The sequence below is a fragment of the Amaranthus tricolor genome, chromosome 4 (genome assembly GCF_026212465.1).
Source record: "Amaranthus tricolor cultivar Red isolate AtriRed21 chromosome 4, ASM2621246v1, whole genome shotgun sequence".
NCBI lineage: Eukaryota > Viridiplantae > Streptophyta > Magnoliopsida > Caryophyllales > Amaranthaceae > Amaranthus > Amaranthus tricolor.
Genome location: NC_080050.1, coordinates 532620 through 544938, shown reverse-complemented (window position 1 = coordinate 544938; position 12319 = coordinate 532620). Strand labels below are relative to the sequence as shown.

The 12319-nt window shown below is 29.7% G+C and overlaps 1 protein-coding gene across 1 annotated transcript; it reads right to left on the bottom strand.

Moving 5' to 3' along the window:
- Nucleotides 1-1024: 1024 nt before the first annotated feature.
- Nucleotides 1025-7615, bottom strand: LOC130811325 (probable glycerol-3-phosphate acyltransferase 8). The gene is made up of 3 exons (XM_057677587.1): nt 6735-7615; nt 2695-3257; nt 1025-1565 (listed from the first exon to the last, which is right to left on the bottom strand). Exons 1-3 carry the CDS (start codon nt 7347-7349, stop codon nt 1244-1246), a joined length of 1500 nt encoding a protein of 499 aa, XP_057533570.1. The 5' UTR covers nt 7350-7615; the 3' UTR covers nt 1025-1243.
- Nucleotides 7616-12319: the final 4704 nt, after the last annotated feature.

Sequence of the window (12319 nt, the reverse complement as noted above, 5' to 3'; positions counted from 1 at the left end):
TTCCCTAGTATGGAGTGCTGTCTTCACTTCTTTTAGGGTCACGGAGTCTTTACCAACAACAAAAGACTCCACAAAATTCTCATAGCTAGAAGGTCGAGACACAAGTAAAATCAACGCAGCATCCTCATCATCTATTTTAACATCTAAGTTACGCAAATCCAGTAAAATAGAGTTAAGATTTTCAAGATGTTCCCGTAAGGAAGTACTTGACTACATTCGGAGGCTGAACAACCGCTGCTTCAACAATAATTTATTGGTCAACGACTTAGTCATATACAATGACTCCAATTTCATCCAAAGTTCCGCCGCTGTAGCCTGATCAGCGACCTCCGTGATCATCCAGACTTAACAAAATGGTAGAATGAGCCTTTTCCTCCATCACTGCTAATTGCCCGTCAGTTAATCCGTCTTCCGACCCCGCAGTAGTACTCTTTGAAGCCAACAAACGCCAGATTTGCTTCAGCAAGCCTATATTGTTGGTTGCTAGCTAGCAAGCATGATATCACCAACATACAAAACCAAGAAAATCATTTTACTCCCATTAAACTTATGATACGCACAAATGATCGCAAAATGGTTGGATGAAAATTGTGGTACCATTAACAGGATGCTTACTCAATACTCAATCCCATTCATAAATTTTCTTAATTTGCATACCAAAACTAAGTTTTCTAAATTGTTTCATTGTAGAAATTCACTTTTTAAAACTGAAACTTTTGTGGCTTCACAGAATTGATCGGTTCATCTTCCAATACAACACTACTTTCTTCATGTTTCTGAAAATATACCAGAACACCATTTATCATTTCTATGTCATTTCAAAGCTTTATTATTATGAGATGAATACTAAAATTTAAACCTAAAAACACAATATAATACATTTGGATGTCATAATTTACCATCAACTAATAATCAAAAACATATCATTATTTTTTAAATAATTTTTGGAAAATGCAAAAATATCATAATATGGGTACATAAAATTTATACATATATTTTGTCATTGTGATTCCAAACAAAGCTATTCCAACCAATTATAACTTATATAACAATTTAATTTTATAGACGAAAAATAACTAACAATTAGATTAAAATATACTCCAATCTCTAATTTTCTAATTAAATCATCAAATCAACACAAAAAAAAAAAAAAAAAGATTAATCAACACAATAATATCAATAATGTTTTTTTTATGAACTAGAAAATTAAATAATTATAAAAAAAAAATAAAATTATAATAGTCTAAGCTGCCTTCTTAGCAGCATGGATGGATTCAACCTTGCCATCATTGCCACCAAGCAACATGTATTTATCCTTCCTGGTGAGTTGAGTGCATTCAAAGCCTAACACCCCAGCCAACGTCTTCTGCACGTGATTTGCCACCTCGATCGGGGTTTTTACGCCATCCTGACACGTCATCTCCGGTGGTAGCTTCTCAAGGAAGGTAACCTCGTACGTAGGTCTTGGGTTCATGAAGAAGAAATATGGATCCCAAAATTTTACTCCTCGTACTGTTGTTCCGTAAAACATGTTTTGTTTACAGTTTATTGCCACTGGCACAATCCTATTCCATGATCCAAAATATATATTACCGTTACATTTATAAATATCAATTTTAATCACGAATTTTAATGATACTGTTAAGCAATAACGGGCGTAGGATTTTAAAAATGAGGTACAATAGTTCAATAGAAGATCCTTTTGGACTTTTCCGACCTTAATCGATCGAGCAAACCCTTAAATTTGTATGTCACATCTTCAAGTAGCTAGCACCAACAGTTTAAGCTTATAGTTGAGCATTTAAGATATTGCTATATTCTAACACACCCCTCACAAGAGAGCCTGTACAATCCCTTCACATTATTAATGAATTGCGCGGAATATTATACTATAAAAGCTTAAGCTTACGGTTAAGGTTGTAAGATATATATGTTTTATATTTTAACACTTGAAACCTAATTAGAAATTAATGGGTCATAATTAAAAATGTTTTCCATAATTCAAAGATGATTTGATTCGAGAATACAGGGAGAATTTGAGTAAAACCATATCAAAACACAATCGTTTCAATCATCCCTTAGGTCAGTTCAGTCAAATTCGAATCAAAGAAGACACAAGGCAATATGAAACTGAGAGTGTTTAGCAAAAGCTCAATTTGATGTAATTAGACGGTTGACTAATTGAGTGGTCAAATTAGCCAATGCTAATGTTTGGTAAATTAGCTGGTGAAACAGCTTATTGTCATGAGTAAACTGTTTCTAAACAAGTTATTCATAGCAGGTTCAAAATTAGCTGGTTAAACCAGTTATTATAATTAACTGGTCAAATCAGCTATCAACCTATCAGCCATTTGCCTAACGCTCTCACTATTCAACTAAAAAAAAGCTCAACTTGAATTTACCTAACCAAAGCTAATCCGATCTGCTTTGACAGGTATTAAATTAGGCTGGACTTATTGTGAATGCCAGCATATTAACGGGGGACGCAAGTGCACACACTTCATAAGCCAAGGAGATGTATACCATCCCAAAATCATATGGCAATGGGAAGAAGGTCTCTAATAGCTTATAAAGTGTGCACACCATTTTCAATTTATCGATGTGGAATAATTCATCCCAACAACAGGTCTATCAAATAAATAGTAGTCCAAATAAGTAAAGACAATATTAAAATTAGCAGAGATTAATACAAACCTGTCACTCAATTCAGCAAAGAGAGCACTAAACCTCAACAAAAAAGGCTCACGACAAGTGGTTCCTTCAGGACAAATAACCAAATCACCTTTCTCAAGCAACTTTTTAATCATATTAGCATCAGTCACACGATCTCTCGTCAAAGCAACGGCTGGGATTGGAGATATAAACCTTGATAATTTAGACACACTATAGGTAACACATGCGGGTTTCCTTTTAAGCCCGATAGCTATCTCAATCGGGTCAAGTGGTGTTCTATGGTTGCATACATATAGGTTTCCGGGTGACCCGGGTGATGGTGCTGGTGGTGGGTTCCCACGTATGATGAGTTTTATTCCCATGAGGGCGTATGTACGGTTTACGATACGCTCTGGTAAGGGCAGATTGAAGTAGACTCTACAAACGGCTAGGATGAAGCCAAATGGCATCCATATATAGGTTATTAATGCGTTTAGTGGGTCCGGACGTTGTACTAGCCGTCCATCATGGAAGATGATGCGTGATTTTAGTTGATCTTGTGATACTGGTTTTGCTGACTTGTCTTTGTGTACCATGTACCCTTCCTGAATAAGATAATGTGAAAAATAATAAAATAAATTTACAAGGTATAACTGTTTTTTTAGGAGATGGTCGCAGATCGCTACATAGAGATTATTAACACTATTAATTGTTGAACTTTATTTTATATATTGCGGTTAATGTATAAGGAAAAATATAGTCAAGTAGGATCTTGTTTGAATCGTCTAATTGTATACTTTCATAATATTAACTTTTTATAATTTTTAAATGTGTATAATTCAATATATAAATTATCAAAATAACATATTGAATTAGGTAAAAATCAAAAATAACAAGTATAATGAGATAGATTTTCTTAAGTAATTTTAACTATTTTTTAGGTGATGAGCATCAAATTTGATGAATAGAAAACTTATTAACAGACCAACTCAAAATTCTATTGGACTAGATTTTTTTATTAGATCATTAGATGCTAACATCACCTTTCATGTTATTAATGGTGACTCAAACTAACTAGCACCATTGAAGAGATGAGTACAGGTTAAAGAGGACCTCCGTGGGGCGCGGAGTGTGTGTTGTTTCAGTCCGCGGGGCGCGGAGTGCGTTCTGTTTGCGTTTCGCGGCTCGCGTAGTTTTACACGGCTCGCAGAATGGCAGTTTCTTTTCACGGGAAGTGTCTTTTGGGACGGTTACCTTTATTTGTGGTCGGTTATTTGTGGTTACTTAGGCCCTAAGTTGTCTTTTAAGATGGTTTTATTATATATACCCCCTCTTGTTAGCACTAGGGATTTATGATTCACAAATTGAGAAAGATCACAAGAGAGCCATTATAATTTGTGAGTTTGATTGTAATTAATCTTGTATTCTTTGCAATCATAGTGAAATTATTTGTTCTCGATGCCGGTGGACGTAGCTATCACATTGATAGTGAACCATGTTAAATTTCTTGTGTCATTTTCTTATCGTTTGCATTGAATTTCTTATTGTTTCATTATTGTTCATCGACCTTGCTTCCGCCGTCGCACAACATTCCAAGATATTACCATATATTTGAACAATTAAAAGCATTGATAATTGTTTTATTTTTGCAAAAATAGATAATGTATAGCAAATCCATCAAAAATAGGAGTAGTTTTGTTGCACAATAATTTAAGAAAAAAAAAGTGGGTTTCTTTGATAGTGAGAGAAAAGGAATTAATAAAGAGTTTAACACACTAAAAAGTCCAAATTATTAAGAGGGCAAGAAATCCAACAATGATTTAGAAAAAATAATAAGTTATGGGAGGTTCTTAGTTTGATGATCAAACTCTAATTAGCTCACCTAATTAACAACTTATAAAAGAAGTACAAGCAAACTTAGCTTTCTCTCAATGACTAAGAAAATGGGTGTTATGACATGATTGTACAATGATATACAAAGTAGTTGGGTTGATTCATGTCTCATTTATTCCTCTGTCCAATACATTCAAATCGGAAAGACTTTTAAGTAGTAGTGCCTAATTAAGTTTGCAACAGAACATCACACGTTATCATATCAGACTATCTCTATTAAAACAGTAACCTTAAAATAATCACTTATAACTTTAAACTAATTGCTTGTAATTTTAAAATGATCAATTATAACCTTAAAATAATTACTCAATTAATCAGAAAATAAGCTAATTATATGGATATATCTCGCTATAAGACAGTTTTTAGAGAATGACTTATTTGGAAAAGTTTAACACAATGTAGTACATAAAATACAAAATTTTATTAATTAATTAAGGTTGCAAAAATTTGAATAAAGAGCTACTAAAATTAGTTAACTTAATATCACAAGGTCAATATTAAATATATTAAATAGTCTATAGAACTTAAATGCCACAACACAGCTCACATGTAGATGTATGGTCCATTATTCATTAATTAAGTTGGCCTTGTAACCACGTAATAAAACAAACTCAGAAGACCATGAAATGTTGTTGAGTGTTGACAACCAACAACATTTTTAAAAAAAAAAATAACCAATTCATTTCTTTGCTCATTTCATATAAACTTTCTAAATAAAGAATATGTATATAATGTTATTTATCATCTAAATTTATTTTATATTGCAAATTTACGATTAATATTCCTCAAGAAATAAGATAAGGTGCAATAAATACCTCATCTTACTATTTCATGTAGGTAAGAAAAAAAAATATTTAAAGAACTTCTTAAATAAAGTTGGTTGAATAAGATCATTCATGCCTTATAAGTCATAACCTTATTCGATTATACCCTTATATGGCATATGTTAGATAATTTTTTTTTAATTATATATAATTCAACATATATTTAATTATAATTATTTATTGGATTGCGTAAAAAGTAAAATATACTAAATATAATGAAATGAACGAAATAATATTTTAAAGGAACAATTTATCCCATTTTTAAGCTACTACTCCCTCCTATTCAGCTTATGTGTTCCATTTTCTTTTATGGTCAAGTCATCTTAATTGTCCCATTTCTATTTTTGGTATGGGTTTTTTACTTTTATGCCCTTAATAACTTTATCCTATTTTCAATTATACCTTTTATTACCCATACTAATTTTCCTTCCTTACATTAAAAAACTCATAATACCACTTTCTTTCCTACTCTTCAGATCTCACTTTTGACTCTCCTTAAAATCCGTGAAAAGTTAAATGGAACTCCTAAGGTGAATAGGAGGGAGTACTATTTTATAGTATTAATTAATCTCTTCCTCTCATCTAAATATTATTCACCCAACTTAAGACTTAAGTCTTTAAAAATAAGTCTGAATTAATCTTTTTCAAAATGTCATAGTAGTATATAATAACACAAATGCAAATAAATTGTTTGATAAAATTTATAGCAACCAATGACTTAATATGTTTTTTTTAAAGAGACTTAATATGTTTTTATTCCTTAAATTTGTTTTCATTTATAATTTTTAGTTGTTTTGTTTGTTGTTCACAAAATAAATCTTCTATGTATATCACAAAGTTTAAACATAGTTAACTTCATTTATTCTTATTTTAATATATTTGTACAATATTTATAATCTTCACATATTTTCTATTATTTTATTTTAACATTTCTATATTGCTTATGGAGTCCACATGTTTCTCGCTAATTTTATTAAAATGTTTTTTAATAATTATGGTCCTGTATTTTTTCCACTAACTATATTTTAATAGTTTTTAATGTTTACGATTTCACTTTTCCATATATTCATTATTTAAAATATTTAATTTATTTTAATTACTTTGAACATTTATTATGAAAACGTCTTTAAGAAACAAAGACTATATAACTTAAAAGATATTTAGGAAAACCAATCAGGACAACATTAGTTAATAGGATTGAATATGATGCATATTTAGTCATGTTGATGCAACAAATTACTTTCAAATAATATTTTGAGATAATGAGCCATAAGTGAGAGTATTATGTACAAATTTGTAAAAAATGGAAATAAAAAAAAAGAAAAAAGAAAAAAGGGGGGAGACCATTATTAACATGATACGTACCTTGCAAAGAGCCATGAAATCATGATCAGAAACACGATCACCAAGACCAATATGAGGCAAATCATCACCAAATTCTTCTAGAACAACCTCTTTTTTCTTCTCCCCTACTAAAACCCCTCTTCCTTTAACAAACCCAGTAGCTCTTCTAGTCTTAGGATTCACCTCTATTTCCGTACCCAACACTTTATCCGCACCCAAATACTCTCTCACAAACACCTCCACCATTACCGTCGGATTCGCCGTCACAACCACCTTCTTCCCTTCGCATTTATCGAACACTTCCCAACTCTCCTTCCGAACATCCGCCGCGTAAAACCTCGGAAGAACGGCACGTGCGGCGAGTTCAATGTCGCGCACTTTAAGTCCGGCGAAGGATATGTAAATCATGGTTTGGATTGCTAAAGATTCTGATATGAAAAGGTAAGAGATTATAATGAAAGGTAGTGATAAAAGAAGAATAAAACCCCTTATGAAACTTCCGGCTTCAATGGCGACTAACATGAAATAGGGAAATGAGGATGATGATATTAAAAGGGTTCCATCTAAATCTGCTGCTATTGATTTGTATGATTTTTTTTCTGGGTTGCATTCTGTTATTGGTGGGAATTCACCCATTTTTCTGGGTTTTTGATTTTGAAAAATGGGTTTATTTTTTCTGTGATGAATATAATGAGAATAATGAGGTATGATCAAAATAATGGGGGTTTATATGGAGGAAGGGAGATTGACTTATTATGAAAAGGAAGGTATGGGTTGGCCAACAATTGAGAAAAAAAAAGAGAGAAGATGAATTAATATTAATAATAATAATAATAATAATTTGTGGTATTGTCAAGTGTGAAGAAAGAGGGGTTAGAGGTGAAGAAGAAAGAAGAAAAAAGGTGGGTTGGAAGTTGAAGGAGGTATTGAATGGGAGGGTTTTTAATATTTATTGCTCCCACTATTTGGTGGTATTAATAACTTGTAGAGGGATGATTAAGATTTTGTATGACCTACAAAAAATGTTTATTATTGTCGCTCCAGCTCTGATGTCAAATAGCAAATGAATTTTAAGTTGGCGTTAAGAATTTTGGATTACTTACACTTTTATTTTAGTTTACATACTACTGTATTAGATAATCTCACTGTAAAAAGTGTTCCATATATAAGTAGTATACATTATGTGAATATTAATTTTTTGTTTTGATGTCGTTTCAATGAGAGACATAGTCTCACAAAATCAGAGATTAAATTTTTATTTTTTTTATAATTAGATTGTGATTAAATTCTAAAAATAGATGAAAAAGGGTTGATGTAATAACAATAATCAATATGTTAATTTATTGGAATATTTATGTACATACAAGTAGAGGAATGGGAATGTTCAAAACATTAAAAGGTGGTTATTAGTTAGTCTTTTAAAAGGCAATAATAATAATAATAATAATAATAATAATGTAGAGAAATATATTGGTCGTTGAAAGAAGATATGAACTTCATGAATTATGGTCACACTTGTAGTAGACTTCATTTTAATTTGCACCGCGTGAAAAGTACTAACTACTCCTCACATTATACATTTAATGTTATACATCATTTTTCAATTTAGACTAAATACTTCTAACTGTTTTTGCTCCATTTTTACCATATGCTTAACTTTTATCTTATTATCTAACCTAATTGTCATTCTACTAAATTTACCAAAAATGCATCTTATATATTTTAATTTTTAAGAGGATAGAGGAATTACTTTTATTGAGGTAATGTCAATTATATAAGTTTTTACTAATGGTGTGTTTAGAAATAATTGTTTCCATCGGTCTTTGTTAACTTTTTGAATTTTAGTTTTTTGGTTGGTTATATAGTTAAAAACTTGTTAGATAGATGATCTTTAAGATCGCAGGAAAGCAAATTTTAAGCAAAAATTAAAAAATTATACAAGTAGTTTTATCATTGGTTTTTGACTTTGACTTTCCGACACACTTGTCCTCGAATAAACAACTAACAACCAAGAATCAACAATTAACTTTTACCAAACATCTAGCAGCTCAATTATGCAGGTAGTTTATTAACTAGCATATTAAGTTACTTCCTCTATTTCATTGAAATAGCATCATTTGACTCTAAAGCTCTCATATAATTAAATTATATTGATGCAATTTCAATGGGACAAAGAAAGTATACAAATACTTTTAGTTGTTCAAACTATTCAATAATTAACAACTTTAGTCATTAATCAGTTATGAAAAATGCCGTAATTCTAGTTTTGCCTTTAAAAAACATGGATCTTTCAAGTATTTCTTATATCAAATGGCATTCATGAGTACATTTTGTATAGAAGACTAAAACGGCATCAATGGGCACAATTTAGGTGACATTGGATCTCTAATTATATTCTACTTACTCCTACCATTCTTGTAAGACCATAAAAAGTTAAATTAGCTTACATTTATTAACTTATTTGAGCCAATTCATTTTGAGTTCATACTAAAAAAAATTGAAAGTTAATATAAATTTTCAACTTAATCAAAAAACAATTCTTAATTTACTTGAAAAATAACTATATATCTATATCCTAAAAGAACAAAATTTAATTATATTACCAAAAATTAATCAAAAAACAATTCTTAATTTACTTGAAAAATAACTACATATCTATATCCTAAAAGAACAAAATTTAATTATATTACCAAAAATTAATCAAAAATAGTTAAGAAAAGAAAAAAGTTGGTGAAGTAGTAGTAATTTGTTGGGGCCAACAAATTAAGGGGAGGGACAAATCAAAGTAAAGAAAATAAGAAGGTATAATCTACAAGTTTCTAACCATTCCATCTACTAGACAACACTCTTAACTCTTAAGACATCAAAATATTTCAAATTCCCTTTATTGGTTTACTTTTTCGCCAAACCATATTAACACTCTTAAGTCAAGGGATGGCAATCCGCATTATTTACCTTTTCACTTTGCTTCTGATAAAATTTGGATTATGCTTTTCAATTCATCTCCACTAGCAGTTAGATATGCATACTCTAATTTTGCTCCGACTCGGAGTCTTGAATCTCCGTAGGAGTTCGAATTATTATCAAGTATCAATATTATGCTACTGATTCAAAATGATTAAAAACTAATAGAGTAGCCTTTCAAATACAACTTAATAATGCAAATATGTCCTTTAAATTCTAGAATCACAATTAGATTCGTATAGAGTCGCAACTAAAATCTTATGATTTTAAAAATACTCCACAAAAATGAAAAATTGGGCCTTAGCCTACCCAAATCAACTATATCCTTAAACCCTAATTTCTACTTTTTTTTTGTTTTCTAATGATCAAATTGAGACTTTTAACCACAATATGGCTTGAAATATAACCCAAATAAGGATAGGACTTGAAATATATGAATATGAAAATAGAAAAAGATGAAGATAATTGTTCACTATAATATAATTTAAGTAGTATTTGCTATATTTGCATTTTTAATACGAAAATTTTTGTCGATAATGAGCAAATTTAAAGAGATGAGAGAGTATTTTTTATGGTTTAGCTTAGTAAATCACTTTCGCTTGCATATACATGAGATTGAAGCACTTCTCATGATCATTTCATATGTTGCTCCATTTTTAAAGACCGAAATTTTAGATGAAGAAAATCATTAAAGCATGGATTGCTCCATTTAGTTGATAGCCAACTACAAACTAAAATGAAGAATTAAAATAAAACCAAAAAAACAAAAGAACGCAGTAAATTGTTGGTAAGAATTAATTTGGAGTTGGTTGCTTAGAGTCATAGACTATAACGACTAGTTTGGTTGTTGTACTAAGTAGTAGTAATAAGGATGATTTATAGTGTAATTTTTTATGAAACTCTGATCATCTCATTATCACCTAATACCACATTTTCAAATGATAATGTATTAAGATTAATTGAAAAAATGAGATGATTATAATAGAACAAATATGCTAATTCAACTTATTAAGAGATTTTTCCATTAAAATTACACTAAAATTTATCATTATTTCCATTATTTAATATTTACTATCAAATACACCATAAAATCACAATTGTTTGTCAATATATTGACAATCTTTTATGGTATGTAAAGTGTAGTTATATATAAAACGTATAAAAATGAGTATATTACTGAGTAATACTAGTGAGTACAATGAAACTAACATAAATTACCTCCCCAATGAAAAACAAACCATGATAGTGAAAAAAATTGAATCTAGTTTTAATATTAATTGATAATATATATAACAAGTGACTAATAAAATATAATTCTATAATAAATTAAAGAACTAAATTAATATCATCTCAAATAAGCAATTCAATTAAAATTTAAGCGGATAAATAAATTTTCAAATTATGTACGTATTCTTATTGTGGAAAATCTCTCAAATAATTGATTCAACCGAAAGATTAGGCCAACAATTAACATTCCAATACGACAAGTTTCATAGCTTAGCGTACAATATAATATTGTGCACCATTCTTTAATTGAGTTGGATCATTTCCATTACTTAAACGGTCTGTTTGGTACATGGTATTAGAGGGCGATAATGATAATAAAATTAAGTAATAAAAAATTTGGTTGTTTGGATGTCTTCAATGGTAATGAATGGTAATAAAATAAGATAATGAAATTACCAAAAAGAGCCATTTTTATTACCATCAAACAACCTGGTATTAGGCTGTAATGGTAATGAAGTATTACTGTGGTAATAAAATAAGGTAATGTTGTTTCGAGCTGAAGAAAAAAAATAATGAAGAAAAAAAGGTAATGTATGTAATTCATAAAAAAAATATTATTATTAAAAAAAGAATCATTAGATAGAATAATTTAGATACAATAATGCTTTTAGATACAAATATACAATAATAAAACTAAGAGTCATTACCATTTTTTATTACTAACAACCAAATGCAATCAATGGAATATTATCTTCTATTACCATTCTTTAGTCATGCACACCAAACAAAAGAATCTTCATTACCAATTCTCATATCCATTCCTTCATTACTATTGCCGTTACAACATTTCATTTCCATTACTTCATTACCATCAATCAAACGGGCCGAAAATGTAATGGAGGGTTCATTACTGTATCTAATGGCTATAATTATTTGATGGAGTTTTAATAGGAGATTTTGAAATTTAATTTTTTTATTCTAAAATATATGTCAAAATTCTATCATAAATAATAATAGAGAAAAGTAATAGAGGGAATTTTAATACTCTTTAATTATCTATTGTTACTAAACTTCACTCTTTACATTACACTTTACTACATTTTGAAAACATATTATATACTCATATTAGGGGTATCCATGACTAGGAATGGTACTAGGAAAATTTTGCCCTTATTTATCTTTAGCTTATCACTTTCTTTGTTTTTAATGTTTTCTTATTGGTAATTTTTTATAGCCGAAAAAAAAGGAGAGGATTAAGAAAGGGGCAATGAAAATCAAATTCAGGTTTTACTAGAATTAAAAATTATGCATGTTAACTTATTAAGAACTGATTCGATCAAAAATTTGAGTTGATGATTAGAGCCTTATGATAAGTTATATACTCCATAACACTCCCTCATTCAAGAGCTTTTTGG

Bases quoted from the DNA above. Each gene is read 5' to 3' on its own strand.
- LOC130811325 (XM_057677587.1), bottom strand. From the start codon at position 7,349: ATGGGTGAATTCCCACCAATAACAGAATGCAACCCAGAAAAAAAATCA. The intron at 3,258-6,734 runs GTACGTATCATG...TATCTTATTCAG, and splicing joins ATTTCATGGCTCTTTGCAAG to GAAGGGTACATGGTACACAA. The intron at 1,566-2,694 runs GTTTGTATTAAT...ATCATGGAATAG, and splicing joins TTTGCTGAATTGAGTGACAG to GATTGTGCCAGTGGCAATAA.